The sequence below is a fragment of the Larus michahellis genome, chromosome 6 (genome assembly GCF_964199755.1).
Source record: "Larus michahellis chromosome 6, bLarMic1.1, whole genome shotgun sequence".
In the NCBI taxonomy this organism is placed as follows: Eukaryota; Metazoa; Chordata; class Aves; order Charadriiformes; family Laridae; genus Larus; species Larus michahellis.
The window spans coordinates 52374501-52395708 of record NC_133901.1 but is presented as its reverse complement, the minus strand read 5'-3'; the positions used below and the strand labels follow the sequence as shown (position 1 = coordinate 52395708).

The 21208-nt window shown below is 41.9% G+C and overlaps 1 protein-coding gene across 8 annotated transcripts in view; it reads left to right on the top strand.

The window, feature by feature from the left end:
- The window catches only part of MARCHF8 (membrane associated ring-CH-type finger 8), a 116799-nt gene that overhangs the window by 73839 nt on the left and 21752 nt on the right, over positions 1 to 21208 (top strand). For all 8 annotated transcript variants that reach the window (XM_074590054.1, XM_074590058.1, XM_074590051.1 and 5 more), the window contains one exon: positions 21010 to 21060. In XM_074590054.1, the coding sequence (XP_074446155.1) occupies positions 21010 to 21060 (51 nt within the window). The remainder of the gene's footprint in view (positions 1 to 21009; positions 21061 to 21208) is intronic.

Here is a 21208-nt window from a genome sequence, read left to right as displayed (position 1 = left end):
CTTATTCAATTTTTATTTTTTTGTAACTAATCCTTGAAACATGTGTTTTTAAGATTTTCTTCCTGTCTCTTGCAGTTACTAGGCAGAGTTGCTGACTTATTTTTATCATGTGTATTTTGGTGCACTCAGCCTCTGTCACTGGGGATGCGCGCATTCGTTTTATGAATTTTAAGCTAATTTCATGATTTTGAAACTTGAGTCACGTTTTTTTGTGTATCAGAGGTTGAGGAAACTGAATTATAGTTGTTTAAAAAGTGGAGAATGCTTTTGGCTTCTGAGTACTACTGCCAGTAGTGCTTCAGTGGCGGTTTGGTGACTTGAATCGGCGTATTCCTAGACAAACTTTATACTAGGTCCTAGTGCAGGCTGTGGAGACATGTGAATCTTCCACTTTTTTCCTTTTTTTTTTTTCTTTTTTTTTTTAATAGAAGTGAATCTGAAGCTCTTCAGAGATAGAAATTGGCAGTTCAAAAGAGAAGGTGGCACTGAGGTAGTAGGAGAGTGTTGGAAAGAGGAAGAAATGTCCTTAAAATATTCTTCCAGGGCCTGGTTTCTGCACCTTCTGTTGGGCAGCTGGGCTGCTGTCAATATGGGGTTTTGTGCTTCTCTTGTTTGGGGATCTTTTTTTTCCTTCCTTTCTAATTTAATGTCAAGTTCCCAGCTTAGCCTAGCGTAACAGGAAGCAATCTCAAAACCAACCAATTTAAGTTCCCTTATGTTGACCTTGATGGTTGGTTGGTCTCCATATTGAGATATTTTGTGGTTACTACACACTGTTATTTCTTTCTCTTGATATTAAGTTAATAGTTTTCTTTGAATCGTTTTTGCCATTCCATCTGGTTTCTGTTAATGGCTAATTTTGTTGTTGTTTCTTGTCATCAGTTTCTCTCTTGCTGTCTAATGGAAAATTAGTGTTTTATGACTCATTGGGGTGCTTGTTTTATCTCGATTAACAGTCAGTGGTTAACGTTAGGACTTTGAAATGTAACAACGCTCTTCCCAAGGAAGTATGTGTCTGTCTCAGAGGGGTCAGATTAGTTTGAAGAACCAGATGGAATACCTTAGGCTATTTGAGGCATCAGCTCTGCTTTCAAATCCAGGCTGGGCCATCATGGTTAGTGTAATAATCCCTGTGTTTTCTCTGTCTGCTTTATTCAGGATCTATGCTTCTGATAATGTATTTTTTTATTTTAATACTTCCCTCTCCCATAATTGCATCCCTGCACCCACTCTGGTCTTCAAGAGAGCATTGACTGCGCGTTGTTCTCCCTAAAAAATATCCCTTGTTTCAAGTCAAATTAGTTTCCTGAACTACTTCTGGCTTCCCATTTCCCAGGTTACAGTCAGGGGTCAAAGTAGGAGTTGACTTGGCAATCGTCTGTCTTGTAGTCCGTTGTACTTACTACAGTTGGACAGAAGCTCTTAAATTAAGAAATGATGAGCCTAGCTGCCGTCAACATCCCTGAAACGGCTTTGTGCATGGGAAAGCTTGGGAGCTGCTGGTTTCAAAGGGGCAATGGTTTAGAACTGTCCCTGTTGTTTTTCATCAGCCTTAAAGTAATGAACTTCGGGGACAAGTTATTGTTACTATACTCCGTCACTGCCACATCAGCATTTTAGCTGAATGGCTTACCCCCGCTTGACCAGCTGTTTCAGGCTGCCTGTGTATTTCAACTGGAAGCATTTTCATAATGAAAAGACTTTTTATCGTTTTATTTTTCTTATGGCTGTAATGGTAAGACAGCTAAAAACCTGAATTGTACTTTGAAGGCCCATCATTTACCACAATACTTGTATTCAAATGGCAAACACACTATAGACAAGCAAAAGAAAATTTAAAAAGATCTGTCTGTTTATAAAGGTTATTTTGACTGGAAAACTAATACTGGCTGCGCTAGGCAGGGAGGATTTTTGTGGATATAAGTTGCTTTTGCACCATGCTTTTCATGGTATACCTGTGACATTTAAAAAAATTACAACCCTATCCAAGTTTTAATTATGGATTGGGCATTTTCTCTTCTGTCAAAAAATGCTATGTTAAGTGGGAAGGGGACTTGGAAGAGTGGTGCCGGGACCAAGCCAGTTCCTAAGTAAGGCAGCCTTAACCTACACAGTGTGGTTTAAAAATAAGAGGACATCAGTCCTCCTAATAAACGGTAAGCACCAGTGTTGCATATGTTATGGATAATGAGATTTCTAGCTCATTAAAAGCTGAATTGTTTTCTATATGCCATTCTTTTTCTTCTTTGTCTCCCTCAGTTATACTGGGGCAAAGCTCTTTTAAAGGCAAGATTAAGACTTGTCTCCAGGTTATCCAGCATACAATGTCACTAGCTGTCCTGGGTGGAGAGGAACAGGCATAAAGCACTGTTTATGTGATAATTCAAGAAATAAAACAAAGGTAGTCTTTAAAAAAAAAAAACAAAAACAAAAAAACCCAACAAAAACAAATAGAACAAAGGCCAAATTCATATAATGCCATAGAAAAATCAAGCCAGGTAAATGCAGTGATAATCTGACCCAAAGGCAGATTTTAGTCTCTTATTTTTTAAAAAGACATGTTAATTTCCTTTAATCAAAGAAACTCTCTGTATTCTACAAAGTCACCATAATATCATGGCAGATGGCAACTGGAAGAGACTTAGCAGTGGGAGCTGAGGTTCTTTTGTCAAAGGATTTCTGAGGTGCAGCAGGTGCAGGATGGATGTTAACAGTCTCATTTCTGCAGCCCATTACCTTGAAAGTGGGCAAGGTAAAACAGGGACCAAGGACATTCCTTGGGTGGATATGGATGGAGAGGGAATTCCTCATTCTCCTTTGCCATCAGATATTCTCCCCTAGCCCACGAAAAAGCATGTGAAGCAGGACCTTCAGTCTGCTTTTTCTTGATACTTCAAGCCGCTAATGATTTCTGCAAATTGTCTGTCATCAGAAGACCTACGTTTCTCATCCCAGATTCAACAAAGAAACGCAAGAGTCATCTTGCCATTAAAACCAAACAAGAAAACTAGGGGGAGAGGAGGATTGTTTCCTTTGTGTTTCTCCTCCTCAGCTGTATTGCAGGTTATATTGCTTATTACTTTCTCTATCCTCGTTTCCCCTTTTTGCTCTTCTGCTCTTTAGTTAAAAGAGTTTTCACTTCTGCCATGCCATGCCATGCCATGTAGCAGCTGCTCTTGATTTGTGGAAGCGCAAGTAGAAGCCTTCTCACATGTCTGACTCCAGGGAAGATGTTAACATGCTTTTCACTGAAAGGAAAAAAAAGGTGAACACAGATATATTTGAAATGAAAACAGAGCATCTGCAATATCAAGACATGTGAATTTAACAAGGAGGAAACGTGAGCTCCTGAGCAGCAGTAGAAGAGAATTTAAGTATGCCCAATGTAATGTGAGTATTTTCGCAAGTTGTCTTCTCCTCTATCATTTATAGACGTGAACCAGTTTTACGTGTCAGCGCTTTTCAGAGGTGATCTCTGACTTTCTGTCCCTTTCTTTTCAGCCGAGCTTTGGGAAGGTTTCGTATCCAAGGCCACAAAGGTTTGACTATAGGTAGTGAGTGAACCTCAGCCCAAGTTCCCAAGCCCTGGCTCAGTGGTCATCCTAATGTTTGCTGCTCTTCTTTGGTGCTGTCTGTCATCAACTACTTGTCATTAAAATTCAGATGATACTTGCAGGACTGCATTTTTGAGAGGGTTTCTTTGGCTTAGTTTACTGTAGCCCTTGGGATTCAGCCCTGTCTAGTGCAGATTCTTTCCATTAAATGAAACCAAAAGGTAGTTTGTATGTGGGTTGGTTTTTTTTAATATATATGTATATACATGTGTGTATATGTATTTTAATGCATTTGACATAAATACACCTGGCAGCTTTTACTCAATACACCAGTATCGATCCCTCTTAACGTCTGTTGTCAGGTTGCTGTAGTCGTCTTTAAATTTTCTTGTGAGCTTTCTGAAGCAATTCGAGCCTTTTGCCACATGTTACGCTTAGCACCACAGAGCCCTGCTCCTGAATTCTCTTATTTCTTGAAAGCATCAGTTGAATTTGGCGCAGTTTTCTGATTTCTAAATTACATCCAGATAAGATGTTCCAGTCGTGCTAGGCCCTCTGGCATTTGTAACTCTTGGTAGTGAGTTTAACTCCGTATCTTTCAGGGAATAAAACTACTGCTTCTGTAAGTACTTGTTAGAAGGGCGTATTGAACTGAAAGCCAAATCTAATGCTTCACCTTTAAGGAGCGTTAGCTAGCAGAAAAATAAAATTCTCCTGGATTTAAAAATGATTGCGGTCCTTTTTTTTTTTTTCTGAAGCTTACAGGAGTTCCCCTTTGTACACAGGATTAGATCTTATGAAGATGACTATGTTTCTATCCATTCTAGTTTCTTGATATGGAAGTCATCCTCCTTTATATAGCATCCCAATGTCCTTTTCTTGCATTGAATTTAAAAGTATTTCCAAATTGTTTTCCAGTGGTGACAGGGGATGACACCGAGAAAGACAATATAGATAATAATAGAAAGACAGGAGAAAGGGCTGGTTCATGTGGGACGAGCAGCAGCTAAGAAGAACCAAGGGTGATAGAAGGCCCAAGGAGACAGAACATGTAGGTATGACGTGAGTTAAGACGGTGCCGGGGACAGTGGAGGTGGCTGAAGATGCAGCTGATGTGGTCACTGGTTCATTTGCTGTTCTGCTCGCTTTATCTCTCTGCTGCTGAAGGATACAAAGCCATTCTTACTTATAGGCAATGTTTACACGTGGGCTTCGCTGGTTTTCACCCTGTAACTCTCTGAAGCAGCTCCTACGTTTTAATCCCTTAAACCTCTAGTCTCGCACCAAAACGTGTCCCTCCTGAAATGTAATCCTCTTACTTCGGTTCCACTGCTGTGCTCCAGTCACGCTCGTGCGCTTGGGAGCATGGGCAGCAGGTTTCTGCCCGTGCCAAAGGTTGGGAAAATTCAAATACCAAAGTACCTAGATGAGGAGTCCCCACACAACTTTTGTCCAAAGTAATGTTTCTTAATCTTGAATCTCAACATCCCAAATCCCAACTTTTTTGGAAAATCCTTATGCTGTGGTGCCTCACTTGTAATCTTAAAAAAAAAAAAAAAAGCACCTTTCAGCGTTAATTTATAGTTTGTGTTACCCTCAGTTTGCGTGCCTCCGTGCACGGGAGTGAGGGCATTGTGGAGCACCTTCTGCATTCTCATGGAGCACCATGCTTAGGGATCTAAAGGACATCGTACAGCCAGGGAAGTGCAAGGAGAATTTGGGATCACATTTATGATTGGTCACATTTTATTATGATCACATTATGATAGAGAAGTTTTGGGGGGAAGATTGGTGGGGTGAATTTCCATTCCTCTGACTTGGAGGAAGCCCTTACTAAGGTGTAGTTAGTTCTTTGCCACCACCAGGTGGTGAGCTCCAGGAGGCAGATCCCAAAGTCTGATACTCCACGTGAAGATCAGTGCCCTGACAAGGTCCATCTTGGAGATTTTCTACAACTGATAAGAACAGAAGGGAGAGATCTCGGTCACGGTCTCCTTGCTTTGGCACGGCTTCACTGTATGTGAAACTCGCCCTGCGCAAGCCACGTGCACTATTGAGCCATGTGCCTGTAACAGGATGCAGCTGCTGGCTGTGACACTGAGCAACACCGCGTAGGACAAGGGGTGAATTTCACTCCGGGCAACCTAATTTCCCTGTGCCGCAGGCTTCTCCTCTGCCACGTGACCGCCACATTTGCCTGCTTCAGGGTACTGCTATAAAACTCCTGGAGTGTATTTTGCAAGAGGCTGTAAATTGCAAACTGGTCTCATCATGTCCCTTGTACAGTTTATCTTAGATATTATCTGGTTTGGCTCTTGTTTTGAGCTGCTCCCTACTGCTGTTCAGCCCTGAACAACTGCAGTATTTCCCTTTGGAGAGGGAATACTGTTTCGGAGGAAAGGTGCTATGGAAGAAGCACATTCACTGTGTGCTAAAGTTTTGACTCTGTGGTACGGCCTTATTTTCAGTGACGATTTGGCTTTCAGCTAAATACATATGTTTGTATTAAGAGATTTTTTTTCTAATTTTACATCCTCTTTTTGATGTCATCCGTTCTGTCCTCCAGGGTACTGGCAGCAGATGATATTAAGGAACCTCACAAGAAAAGGGCTAGTTTTTCTGAATGTGTTCATAGAGAATTGGCCACTTGTTCCTTTGAACTCTTTTCTGATTTACTTCTCTGCTGTACTGTGTTCTTAGCTGCAGAATAAGACTACCTGTTTCACTATTTTGAATATTTAGAGCTGTGAGTTTTAAGTGACTGGAATAGTTTAGTCCAGCTGCTTTTCACTAGGCAGGAGATGTTTTCTTCCCTTCCATGTGGAGAACAAGAGTTTGCAAGGGAAGCTTATTTAGAGCCTACAGGGAGCGCATCCAAGGAGCCACGGGCTTTTTACAGACCTGATATTTAAATGTCCCCATCACCCTATTTTGAGGATTAGTGAAAATTCATCTGTAAGATTAATAGGTAGCTGTCATAACTACAGGGCGAACTGTACTTTTTGGTCAGTTTAGAAGTGGTTATCCTTTCCAAGTGCCAGTCCTTCCTGTGTTTTCCTCTGAGTTGGTTCCCATTGTTCATGATGCTTGTCTTGTTCCAGGCATCCCTGCCCACCAGCCTCAGGTCTTGCCTGACCTAACACATTATTTAATCCCATCAATAAATTTTCTTCTGGATGCCTGTGAAAAACACAGTGACATTTGTAACTTCCTCAAAGCAAAGCACTTCTGTATGGAATGGTGACATGGAGGCAAAGAGTTAAAATGTAAAAGACGATGTAAACCATCTAGGGAATGAAGGGCAGGAAATTTACTGTGAATATGAGACCTATTTATAACTTTCCTTGCAAATTTACATTAGTCTTACTCGCCTTTTGTAAATGTCTGTATTGAATCTCCAGTATGGGGGAGTCTGAATGTGGACCAGGATGTTCTAGTTTGAGTCTTCAGGCCTTCAAGTCTCTGTATTTCAGAGCACAATCCAGTTGTTCTTGCAGGTTGCATCCTTATCCCACGCTGCTGTTTCCTCAGTCCCGCTGCCAGCACTGCAAGATGCAGCTCGGCAGCATCCGATCCTTCCCCCTGCACTCCCGCCTTTCCCCAGAGCGCTCTTCTGGCCAAATCATCCATTCCATCTTTTAGAGAATGCCTGCACGTTATCTGATATTTCTTTTTTTTCACAGGATGCCTTCTGAAATGCCCCTTTAAAACTAAAATCTCAGTGAGAATTTTGACATTTTGTAATGTCCAGATAGGCAATATCACTTGTCTGGGGTTTGGCCTTTAAGAAAAATGGATTTCCAAAGCAGCAGTTACTTATTCTTTAACCTCCTAGAAAATACTTCAGTAGGCATTTCAAACTGGAAAGATGGTACTTACATTTAGGGATAATTTTATCTCTTGTATTTTCAAAGCTAAGAGGAATCAGAAATAGATTGGGGGGTGGAGGGTTGAAGGTATGGACGGGGAAGTTCCAGTTCTGGGTCAGAACCTTATTGTAATGGGAACAGCAAATATTTTGTCAACGTTATGCCCCAGCTGACAATCTGAGGATCCTACCTCATAAGGAGTCCTCTCTGCTGGATGCTAGAGCCTGTGGGGAAGCCCCTATTTATTTCTTCAGCTTCTCATGCAATTCCAGGTGAAAACAGCCTCCATAGAGATCTGATTACATGCATTTTCAGAAGGTATACAGAAAGGCCTTTAATCATTTAGCGGTTCTTCGTGGGTTTTTAAAAGTTACTTTTAAAAAATACAAAATGTATTTTAAGAAAATCTACTATCTTCTAAAACAGCTGCAGGTTTCATAGACATCCAGATTTCTGCAGATAATGAATGTGTAGAGCAGTGAACATAGAAAAGATTGAAAGTGAATCTTTAAAAACTAGCTTTGGTGGGGGTCAAGTTAAGGCAGTCTGACAAAAGCAAATCGTATCAGCTAATACGCTTTTTCTGAAAACTTTGATGCAATTTCCCGCGACAAAAAACCGCCCGCGCTCAAAGCTCTAGGGAATGAAGGGCAGGAGATTTACTGTGAATATGAGACTTATTTATAACTCTTTCCCCTTGGGAAATAAACTCTAGAAAATGCGATGTCAGCGCCTGTGCAGGAATGCAGTACAGTCCCCAGTAGGTCAGCCAGCACCGACAGCTGCAGTTCATTTTCTGTTTCATAGGAATAGATGCGAGAGGCAGAGGAACCCAGTGAAGTGAATTGTTTAATACTACTCACATAATATCAGTACTTTTGAACTGATGCGTGTGTGTTTCCATAAAAAACTCTGAAACCAAGCAGGATTTTACTGGAACTGGAGCATGAGAGATGCGGACAGAGAATGGGTAAATGTCTTCGGTTAAGTGGAAAAGCTTCTATTCCAATAGGCTAATGGCCCAGAGATTTTATTTTAGCAGAAAATGCAGGCGTTCCTGGGACTGCGGTGGTAAATTTAGTTCTTACGCAGCTGCTGGCATTCAGCTCATTCAGACACACAAAATCCTCAACCCTCCTTATTAGACAGTGACTGCGCTGAAGTTTCCCAACTGGGTGAAGAGCAGGGCTCTTCTGGAAGGCTGCATCTCTTCAGCCAGCAGGTTTTGTTAGTCACCCATCTGATTGCCTCACACAGTCTTCCGCTGTAATCTGATGATTTTAGGATTACAGTGATGGGAAAAGAGGCTGCCTACACAGAGCGTCCCTTTCTCACCTTCCTTGACTGGCAGTGGGACTCAGGGGTGCTCTGAGCACCGTCCTCTGCATTCACACCACCCGCTCAAAAAATCCTCTTTTTTTTTTTTTTTTTTTACTGTTTGTTGGCCTTCTGGTTGACTGCCCTCCTGTGCTGGGTCACTGGGCTCATCCCTGCTTTATTCAGAGAATGCAGCTCCATTGGCTTCGGTGTTGCTCAGTGTTAGCACTGCCCAGCGGTCCCTTCCTGCGCAGGGGTTCTTCTAGAAGTGCTCCTGCTTCTCCCTGCTGAACGTGAAGCAAATGTAGATGTCCATGTGCAAAGGCAAACACATGTTTTTCTAGCTGACTCTTGCAGTTCCTTCTTCTCTGCTTCTCGTGCTCTAAAGCAAGTCAGTATTTTTAAAACTACTTTAGGTTCCGATCTGCTGAAGTGTGCCTGCTACCAGTTGCAGTCACTGAAATATGTTTTTTCAGATCAGGATGTTGATAGTGGCTCAGTCTGAGTCTTCCTGAGACCGCAGGCGTTTCTCATTGGTTTTGGTGGGACCACTGTGTCCACATGGAGGGCTGGTTTATTGCTTCCTCCAGGAAATAATTAATCCAAGTGTATGCGTATTATCCTGCAATAGCTGGCTTGATTCATCAGCTCCCTGGTGTTCTTCTGAAGGTGTGGGACACAACTGTGAAGTCTTGTTACTTAGTTACGTGTCTTTTCTTCACTTCACCTTCTTTATTTACTTTCTCTTTTAATAATTTGTTGCTTCAGTAGTCTTCTATGATGACTTGTCTTATTGTTTGTTGCTGAACTCTTTGCATTTCTGCAGCATCTCTTAATACCAGAGGCTGAACTCCTGACTTGATCAACCTTAGTGGTGGAATTCCCCCTGACTTCCATAAAGCCAGGATTTAACCCCTAGTGACCGTACTTAAAAGCTGTTGACCTGCGATTGTTTTTTATACTGTTTCAGTATTCATTTCCACCCATTCCTTCTCCTTGTTGGCATTTTGTTTGCTTTGTTGACTGCTGCTACATTTTGAAGAGAGAAAAGATCTGATTCGGTCTCCTTTTCTAGAAGCACTGCTGCTGAATACAGAACTAAAAAAGATGTCTCTGACAGAATGGGGCACACCATTTTGCTTTTGGTGGTGTCATTGTGGAAGACTTTCCCCTTATTCTATATGGCCCATACCATCTTTTTTTCTTCAATACTTCTTTAAATAAAAAAAGTTGAAATGACCTTCCTAAGCGAACATAAATCTGCTGTAGGATTTTTTTTTTTTCATCCTGTTGGCCTCATCTGTTGTGCGTATCTTTTCTGAGAGTAGGAAAAGTATCAAAAATGTAGAGAATCTAAATCACCTGAGCACTCATCTTCCACCAAAAAGATTTCTTTGATCGATTTTCATGTGTGGGCATAAGGTGTTGTGACAGACATAGCGAAGAAGGTGGAAACATGATGTACACAGATACCAATGATCAATATCAGTAAACTGGATGTCATCAGCTGATAGACATGGATTTAGGTGGTGTTAACCTACATAGTGTTAACCTAAATGCTGTTAACCATTCGCAGATAGATGCTGAATTCCTATCCGGCTCCTGTATCAGGGACCCACTTAATGAGTGATATACAGGAAAGACTAATGGAGCACATTAGAATTCTGCTTCTGTCCTTTACTTTCCCTTTATTTTCATTTTTCTTCCCTTGGTATCTGTGATGTATGGTGCTGTACTTTCCCTGTTCCCGCTTGTATGGTTGGAAAGTAACCAGAATGAGCAGGATTTTCTCCTATGAGTAGCAGGTCCTAAACATCCTCTGAATGAGAGTGCCAGAGTGTCTGCTTGTGACTGAGTTATGCAGTAGTTCTCAGCACACCCCTTGTTTGCTGGTCTCTGAAACTTGTTTATCTGTGACTCTTGGGAACCTACACTCTCAGTTCCTTTAATGTTACTAAAATTGTTGACATTTCAAGTGCAGCAACCCAAATGTGGAAATGAAGTTAATGACTAGAGATTTTTAGGCTAAAAAAGAAGTACGTTTAGAGTGTGTTAAATCCTCTGTGTTTAAGAGAAGAGGCTTTTGCAGCTTTTAGCACTGTGCAAGTCATAGAATTCCTTTGTCGGTGAGAAATGGCCGTCTTGAGTCACTGTTGTTCACACAGGACTCTGAGCAAAGAGGATGGTCCTGAAAGCCAGACCTGTGAAAGCCAGAGGCATATGTTGTCTTCTTCAGGTCTGAATTTTGCAGAAAGACCTGAAATGCACGATTGCAAAAAATGTCCTGCAAGAGCTGTGCTGTGGGAGGGGGTGGTTAGCGATGGCATAGGAGGCTGTGGGTGTAGCCAGGTGTTTCAAACCACTGCCTTACGAGGTTCTTGCCACACGTTGGTACTCTAATAGTATAATGACTTTAAATGTTGACAGCACCAAACACTGCAGAACGCTGGTGGCACCAGTAGGTGCTCATGAATGATGTTGTTCCCAGTACCTGTCTTCTGCCTGGTCCCATGTAGCCTTCTCTGGACATGGACTTGTTGGCTGCGTCCCAAAGCATCAGGTGGGGCCCCGTGTGAGACCAGCTGTGATTCCCTGACAAAATGATATAAAATGCTCTTGGGTTACCGGTTAGAGTAGCCCGGTACACCTAGAGAATATTTGCCTTTGTTTCTCCTACCAGGGGTTGTTCTGGGGAAAGAGAGGGTAGTTGTCTCTGTGTGTGTGCTTTCTGTAGGTTTTGTACTAAAAACCGTGATGTGTGTAAGTGTTCACACGTGCATGTTCTTTAAGTGACTTGGGGCAAATAGTCAGTTGACGCCTGAATTTCCTGGATAATTATCCGTGAACTCTGAATGGTCACTTAATATAATTTTTTATCAGCAGATTTATGCTTTAAATGATTCTTGTTCTGCAGTTTAAAGTGCTAGCCTTGAAACGAAGAGCATCTTTTCTCTTAGCTGTGAATCATCTTTCCTCCCAAAGCAGTGTTTTTCTTAAGTAGTTTTGATTTATTTCTGTAAGAATGGTTGAATGTGTTGTTTTTCTTAGGTATTATTCTTTGTGTGTTCTCTGACCTTACAAACAATTGTTGTAAGAAATGTAATGTGCTTGAAGCTCTCCAGAACATCACAGGTTAGATTTTTACGAGGATCTCACTCTAACTGGTGTTTAGCTAAGTAACTTTAATGGGATCCATAGGGCCCAGTTCCTCATCTACCTAAATTTGTGCGATCGTTTAACACTAAGTGAGTTTGAAATACTGCAGGTCAGAATATTTTGCAGACTGCACTGATAAAAATGGGAAGATGAAATTTCAGGCAAAACCAAGCTAGTCTCTACTGAGTAGATATTACTAAACAAGTCTCTACCGAGTAGATATTACTAAATAAGTCTGGTGTCTACAAGTGTTCTTTCAAAAGTTCTTTTGTCATGTGCTTTTGGTCATATCATGTTAAATGTTACCAAAAATTTCCTGAATGCTTTCCCAGCATCATTTGGGAAGTGATTTCTCTAGTTGCTGTAGGGAAGACTGTTTGCCCTTATGGTCCATGCAGTCAGAAATAGATTAATAAGCAATCTTAATATCTTAACATGGAAAGGGGTGAAAAGAAGATAAAATCCTTGAGTGAAATACAAGCAACTTCAAATATCAAGTCTGCTTTGGGAAGCATCCAGTTTTCTGGTATTGTTCTGAATCTGTTTTTAGATTCAGGAGGCCTTTGTAACTTTGGCTAAGAGATGATTCTGTGATTGACTGTTTTAACAGTGTACTTCGATGGTATAATACAAGTTGGAAATCGGAGAGGCTTTGTGGACCTCCTTAGCTGAGCAGAGGCAGAGGTCCAGGCATGTTGCGTCGTGTCCAGGACCGCGCGGCCGCCTGCCACCCTGCCCAAGGAGCAGCTGCCGGGTCCTGCAGCAAGCGGCTCCACCTGCAAAGCCATGTGGACACCGAGAAAGGCCAGCTGTTCAGGGAGTGCATCTAGGCTGCAGCCTTCCTATGTCTCTTGGCAGCTTGAGAAATTCCAAATTACCAGTTGCCTAGAGGGTTGGGTTTTGTTTTTTTTTTTAATCTGTGAATGTTTAAAATAGTCAGTTGCTTTGGCATATTGACATGTGTGGTGTACCATGAGAATTCCAGCAGTTGCATTAAATGCAATTACTTCACAGAAGATAGAATGTTATTCCTTTTAATCTGTTTATAATTGCTGGCTTCATCAGTGTTTGCATCCCTCTTTCTGCTGTTAAATACATGAATTTGTTCGAAACGGCATTTTTGCTGTCACACAGGTAAGGCTAATGCATGCTGCTTCCATTAGCAAGAAAGGTGTATATTTTTGGATCGTGTCTTTTGTAGTTCATATAATTTGTTCCCTGAGGGAAGGATTCATTATTCTGTGTTGCATCACATAAAGGCGTGCATCCATTTTAGGCAGGTTGTCTGGCAACAGCAGGATAAGAACATCCGTAAAACATGTTGGATGCCAAACTTTGTAGTTTACTTTTCTTTATTAGAAATTGGGCACGTGGCATGTGAATATAGTAAGTGTGCAAATGAATGTCATTTTAGTGAAGGGTACCAGACCGATGATCTAGTGCAGAAATTAAAATTTGCTCTTCTAGGTGAGGCAGCTTCAGCTCAGCAAGAGGAAGGCTTCTATCTCATCCTCTAGCTCAAATGATTGTAGAGGTGAGATGGAGATCAGACCTCCAGTGTGAAATGGCAGCGGGAAATGTAGGTTATCCATAAGCAGACGCGCTTTGTGTAAAGCCTTTGGAAGTAAAACAGAGCAATGCAAAAACCAGGAAAATGGTATGTTGAAAAAAAAGTCTGGACAACAAAGCCATGGAGAAAAGGGCCTTGTTGAAGAGAATGATCTCCTAACCTTGTCCAGTGTAGGGTTGGACTCAAGAATGGGTCAAAGCATTGTATCCCACATACTCCAAAGACTAAGCTGGCAAGACTGAGCCCACAGCAATACACAATCAGTAAGGACTTATGCACGAGTGGACCATATCTGGGACATGTAGGGAGCTGTGTGCCTGTCAGGTTTGCATAGTATCAGGCACATCCATGCAAGCTCTCAGAGGTATTCACAAGGCCGACTGGCGATGGAGCATGTTGTGCTTCTGACCAGACTGTGATACAGACATGGGAAAGAGATTCTTATTTAATTTCAGCATTCTGCTATGTTTGCCATGTTCTTTGCATTTCCTCTCATTTATATTTCTTGTTTGTGACCTGTTGGCCTCCTTGACTCCCCTCCCCAAACCCCCAAGGGGCCTGTTCTTTGAATTCCTTGAACTCTGCCATTAAAGCCATTTGGTCTGTTGTCTTCTGCTTTCATTGGTCTTTTTTTCGTTAAAGCTGTATGATCTTGTGATTTCGTTTCTGTTGCTGATGGTCTCAGGCACAGCTGTAAGTTCAGCACCTGGAATAAAGCTTGTTAATTCTCCTATGTTTTACTTTCTGCCTTGTTTTTTGCCTTCAGGTTGTTTTTCCGAGTTTGTCTCCCACTATGTGAAGTGGCTCGATGTGAACATGAATAAGCAAGTTAGTGAGCTGTCTGTGTAATCCACAGTGAGCTTGCTGTAGATTTTTCCACTGATATGGAAGATCTGAAATCTTATATTGGGTTTTGGTATTCATTCGTGAATTGCTGGTCCCAGAGAATCAAGTGGGATCATCCAAGAACAGGAGATACAGGGCTAGATGGATGGGGCAGATTGTTTGGATTCCTTTTTCAGTATTTGTACTGGCTCTCCAGGAAGACAAAAAAGGAAATAGGTGGTGTGATTTCCACCCACCCCTGCCTCGGTTTCCAGTGTCTGGGGGTAAATACTGCGCAAGAGCAGGGATACAAGGCATAGATGCCATTACTGTTCTTTGGTTGGATGCCATTATTCTTCCTTTCATTACTCTTCTAGCTGTGTGCAAAAATCATCAATGAACCTTGATGATATTTCATCGTGTTTTGTGGACAAAAATTTGAAATGAGCAAGGCTTAAGAAGTTTGCCAAGCACTGGCTTTATAAACTGTTAGTAAGTTTATTGCTCTTCCATGATGACATGGTGACTGTCATCAAAGAAATAAAGACCATATTCAGTTGATATGATGCAAAATACCATTTCCTACTGAAGTAATTAAATGTTGGATTCTGACAGTCACAAGATCTAGCGCTGACAAAGCTTTTGTAATTTAACAATACATTGGTTTTGACAGACGGAGAAAATAATTCACATAGCCTTCTCCCATTTCTTTCGCCTCATTCTATATGCTTCAGACAATTAAGTGCAAATGCCAATCTTGTCAACAACAAGAACAACCCCTCGCCCCAAACCAAAAGCGTACGTTCTTTTTAATTTCCACTGTTCAGGTATAGGGTTGCAGTGCAAGATCTGCATACGTTCTGGGAAGGGGTTGCTAGGAAATCTGACACAGTTATGAAACCTGAAACGGTACCTGGGTGTGTACGACTGCGTGGTTGTAGAACAGCCGTGCATTCATGCCCTGGTCATGGGACTTGATGGATGAACTGAGTTTCACTCCTAACTTGCTGCTTTGCCCTGCGAGGGCCATGCAGGTACTCAGCACTTCAGCACCTCGCCATTTCAAGCAACGCCATTCTGTGTCCCATTCTGTAATTCTCACAAGATCTAAGAATGAGAATTGCTGTATGAATGGGAGTAATTATTACTTATTCTTTATCTTCTGCAAAGTTTTTTTATTAAGGAAAGCAACCGTTTACCCGGAAGACTTTGTTGAAATGGTGCCCGTGCCACTCAGTGTTGATAACAGTAAGTGATTTGACTACATATCGATCTTGTGCTTAAACTATCATTGTAAAATGCAATTGTAACGCACAAAATGAGATTAAAATGGCTTTCAGATTCCAGGTTGAAAACTACAAGTAGGCAGTGCCCTAGCCAGTCTGCCCTGGTTTGCTTAACTGTGTCTCTCTTGGATTGAGGCATTAGTACCTACCTTGTAGGGATCTGTGGCTGGGGCATTGCAGTGAGAACCTCATCAAAACAAAGGGCTCTGCTCTTCATTACGGAGATTTTAGTTGGAGAACTCGTATTATTAGATGAGGATCTTAACCCATTTCATCGTGTAAGATAACGTACCATGAAAGTTGCATTACAAAATGGGGAATATAGTGCCCTATCAGGTCACTGGGTGCGTTAGCAAATTAAGACTTGAGAAAGCAGGCATGTGCTAGGTTCATGCTTAGCCATTGGTGGCTTGAGGAGGAAAGAGGACCTTCCCCTGGTGCCATCTGGCCTCCTTTCATAGAGCAAAAGAGAATAACAATCACCTTGTCAAACTATTGGGATTTGGCTTGCAGTTTCTTCTCCAGGTCTATGAGCAGAGATAAAGATGAGTTTAGTATTAGCCATACTTAGACCTGAAGATAGGTGTGTGTAGTCAGGGATGTAGCCAGAAGAAGGCTACACTTAGCTACGAGACTACTTTCTCTGTTGTCTTCTATTTATCTGCCGTAATAACTGAAAACCAAAATGAACATAAAATACAAACCACTTTACCAAGATACTTTTCTCCTTCCACCCTGGCAAGGACATCCAAGTTGTATTTCTGTAGGGAGTCTACAGCCGAGTTTGGAGAAAGGTCAGCATGATGCATTGGTATTGCAAGTGCAGGAGAGCTGCTGTGGCTGCCTGAATTGTTATCAGTGGGGTGGGGACCTTCCTGCTGGCTCAGGTGATAGGAACTGGTGTTTTGGGTCTCACAAGGCTTCTGGGTTTGGCTGTGTAAGTCACACAGCTGGTGTGCTTAGTGGAAAAAAGATATGTTATGGTAGGGAAGCAAGGGCAAAATAATTTGAAGTGCTGAATATGGAAGACTGAGGTAAAAGGGAGGATGGAAGGGAGGTGTCAGCTTCCAGATCTCTGAACTGCAAAGGGAGAGGTGTCATGCAAGAGTAATCAAGGAATGGTGGCAGAAGGGAAAATGTGCCAGCAAGGTGGAGAAGGCAAGATGAAGAGCCCTGCAGGAAAGCAGATGTGAGCAGTTGCTTCAAACTGCTGAAGGCGGAGGCAGCTCTGTCTCTCACAGTAGGGACCAAATTTAAGGGAAAGATAGAAAAAGAAAGGAAAGTTGGGAGGGGGATTCAGGCAATTGCAAGGAAGTGCATCCAAAGGTTAGAAAAACATGCCACTGTAGGAACGGCTAGCAGTTTTTCTGTTTTTCAGTCATTTCCCTGCTTCTGCCTTCCTTTCTGTTTCCCTAGAGCCAGGCTCTGATGGAGAACCTCAGAGCAGCAGCTGGCAGTGAGTGGCTCAGGAGAAGTTTAGATTTTATTTTTTTTTTTAAAGTGCCTGCCAGGTGGTTCTAGTTGAGTAGGATGATTTTGAAAGGCAGGATTCCCATTATCCCCTGCAGAAAGACTGATCTGCTGAAGTAGAGTGACAAAGGCTTTAACTGGTGATAATTGTATGGTCCGTGCTGGCAGATGTTGCATTTGTCTTGACCTTTCATTCAAGTGCAAAGACTAACGCTTTTGCAAAAAGGAAGGAGAGCTTGTTTGGAGCTGTAATTACCAGACTAGAATATGTATTACTGTGGAATGAGAGCATGCTAGAAAAAAAATCTCTGAAGACCTTTATTTGTTGGGTAGTGATAGTACCATATAGAGGTTTAGCCTTGCCACTCCCATGTCAGTGTTAATTTGTGAATAATTGGTAGAAGATCCCAGGATGAAGGTACCAGTGGTGGATATAGTGTGAAAAGTGAGCTTTTGTTTGTTTGCCTTCAAAATAATTTTTACCTATTTAATGTTTCTCTTCCTCACTTAGTAATTGTGCCTGCCATTAAAATCTGCCTATTCCAGGAGTTCCTTCCATGGCTTTACAGCTCTTTTCTATCTTAATGACAGGAAAACATATGGCATCCTTAATGTATTGCAGCATGGGAAACGCCAGCAAGCACTGGCTGTATTTAATGGCTTCCACAGTGCTTTTTCCTGAAGGATAGATGGTTATTATTTTATTTGTAGAAGAGAATTAAAAAGCACAGCTAGACTTCATGAACTATGTTACTTAGAGGTGTTTCTATTGCTGTTTAATGATTTAAAAAATAATAATAATAATTTTTCTGGTCCTGCACAGAAGCTAGTAAGAAAGCACTGTACATTCCTTCAGCAGGGGTGCTACTTGAGTGGTCATAGTGAACGGGAAATTGCTGTTGCACAGCGAAACTCGGTTGTTTATCTGTTTTCAGCCCAATACATTTTAAAGTCTGCCTGTATGTAAGCTGTGGAACTTGGAGCTGCTGTTTCAAAAAATGTTCCTGATTAGAAGACAGGCTAAGACAGGGCCATCAGTTGGTGTCCAAGGGCTGAAGCAGTTTTATCTGGGTGATGGGGCTGCTTGGTAGTTGACAGGCCAACCAGACTGGAAAATGTGTGTATACTTGCAAGTCTGTGATGGATCTGGTAGTGGCTATTGGGTCGCTTGTCACTCCTTGAAAGTATTGGTGAGTTGGTGCTCCTCCTGCTTGTCAGTAAGCAGCCCATTAGAGTACAAAATTGGGCCAGCCTGGGCTAACACTGTAGTGAATTTCCTGTTGACTTTATGGACATACCAGCTTTGCGTGGTAAAGGCGCTGAAATGTGAAAGAATGCTTAGGTGGCTAGGAGTCCTTGAGAAATACCACCGATACTTCAATATAGGCATTCATGCACTTCGTTACCCTTAAGGGAATAGTTTTCAAGACTGCTTTTTTGTTTAAAAATTATCATTCTTTCAAGAACAAACCCAACTGTTCACAGTCATCTACTGACTGAAACCTCTGATGTAGGTATGGTTCCAACCACAGATCAATAAAAATAATATGAGCATCTGTCTCTTAAAGCCTCCTGGCATCCATCAGATGAAATCAGTTCTGGGAGCAGAGCAGAAAGACTAGTTTCTGTGGTGCAGCTAAGAGAATGTTTGCTCTGCATCATTTACTGTGTTGTACAAATATAGGTCTTGTCCTCCAGCTTGTTTGCGCTTCCTGAATTTTAGCACATCCTTTTCAACACAGGTGCCTGTCTGTGTTCAGTGATGCTCCCTTGCAGGCATATTCTTCAACTAGACGGTGGTATTTAGGGAGTGTTGAGTTAATTGAAGAGCCTCTGCTCTGTCTAATTTTATCTCCAGGAATTTCACCTGGAAGTCTTTGACACCTAGGGCAGGATTTGAGACTGTCACCTGTGCGGACCTGTATGTGTTGCTTCAGGCAGACTTCTTGGCCAGGGGTCCCGCTCTTCACTACCATTTTTCCTTGTCCCACATAGCCTTGCTTTGTTTACCTCCCACGCGTCCCTAGAAGGCCAAGCACAGCCTGCTTCGCCTCACACATACGCAATGACAAGTCTTTGTGCTTGCCAGCTCGTGTTGGTCTCTCTTCGTCATAGCTTGAAAACATGTCCCTGCCCCCTTTTTTCTTCCTCCCATCTTGTGTAGCTTCAGTGAACTCTTTTTTTCCCTGTTGCTATAGCTACACTGCCTTTGATGAAATCAGCTAGGTCCTTCCCTTACGGTTGGAGTGAATTCTTAGCCATACTGGCTCTGGCAGTAGTCCCGTCCGATGTTAGTCTTCACATAAGCATCGTGTCCATATTTCTGGGGGGGTCTCTATGTGTTTGTTTCTGTGCCAGGAATACTGTTATCTATGTAACAAAAGCTCATAGTCATCTTGAAAATCGAATTCGGCCTTGCAGTGTGCAAATCTGGCATTCAAGTCAATGGTAATTTAGACCATAACTATTCCAGACTTTAAACTAATCCTTGCTGATTTTTAGTTTGGCCATCAGTCAACACTGGCAGGGCGCTCCCTGGTCGCTTCTCCTCTGTTCTTCTTCTGAAACACTATTTTACTCTCTTCTGGATACTCAAATTCCTACATCCAGAGGATTTCAGAACACTGTTTGCTTCCTCATGTTTTTAAGGGAGGAAGTGCAATTTATACCCATGAACTGAGGCGGTGCCCAGGACTGCGTTGAGAGGCAACTGGTGTTGTAAGGAAGGGACTGCCTGCTTTTGTAAGCACATGCTGAAGTTTTCTGCCTTGCCTTCTCTTTTTCTCAGCACAAAGCTTTGAAGTTGCTCTGGGGATGTGCTGTAGGAAGAAGTGTCTGGGAGCGCGGGGATCTCCAAGTGTGGGTGTAGCGTCTGGGTGCTCAGCCAGCTGGGCTGACTTGGTGTGGGCTTTAAGCATTGAAGGTCACTTGATTGTAACACACCATAGGACAGGAGGTCTGAAACCAGTTGCTACGTCCAAGCTGATCTAGGAGTAACTGCAGTTGACTGTTTTGAGGTGTTTTGGTTGTTTTTTTTTTTTGTTTCCATTTGTTATCTACAGAGGACCCAAGCTCTGTCTGATCAGTCAGACTTCACAGACTTAGAGGAACATAGATACTGATCTGTAACCAAACTTTATGACTGGCCGTGTTTGTAATATTTGTATAGAAAAAAGTATTTTTTCTTAGATTTTATTCAGAAAAGTTTTTGCAGAGCAATTTCTAGGCTTTTCCCAGTGGAGCAATTGTGTCCAGTTACACTCATGGTAAACTTGTGTTAAGAAACCAGAAAACCTTAAAGGATGAAATATCTTGGTGAAAACTACAGTTTATTTTGGTAGGAGATAATGTTGTCGTCCTTATCATTCAGGGTATGCACATGGAAAGGTGAGTAGCAGTTACAGTCGTCACTGATTTCAGTTTTGAGAATTGCAACTTCTGCATTTCCATCTTATATGATATTTCCAGTTTAATTCTGAGTTCTGTGGTAAATAGGAAGTTCCTCAGTAATTCTGCCGTGTCTCCTGAAATGACATGCATGTGGGTATTCACAGTTGTCTCCAGACATCACTCTGATACTTTTGGGTTTTTTTAAGAAAGAGCTTTCAGATTTAGTGGTTAGATGTTTGCCTTTAGATGTAGGTGAAGCAGGGCTGAGAAATATCCTTTCCAAAATAGATGCCATCTGAGAAAAGGGCTTTGCAGTATTCATAGAGAGAAGAAATCGTTGTTCTAGTATTTCTCAGTTTGTAGTTGTCCTGCCTATGTGATTTTCTGCAAGGTAATATCTTGTTAAGCGAACAAAGCAATTCAGTGATTATCATAAATCAGGCTGATGTCAATAGAAGCAACATCCTTAGGAGCCACAGCTGGAAGACTTTCAATTGGTTTCAAATACCAGCTTTAAAATATCCCCGTAACTGTGATTTGTTGCTACAGTGATCCTGTTCTTCCTCTTTCAGAATGAGAAGGCTTTGGGGCATTCCGTGAGCCGCTCTAGTAACATCTCAAAGGTATGTACCCTGATATAATTCAGTCTTTAATAAATTGGGGATACTGGGATTTCTTTTATTTTGAAACTGGGGTGATAAACATGGCAATGTGACTAGTAGAAAATGCTTCCCGTGCCTGTCTGTCATTGAGAGTCGCTCTTGAAACGGT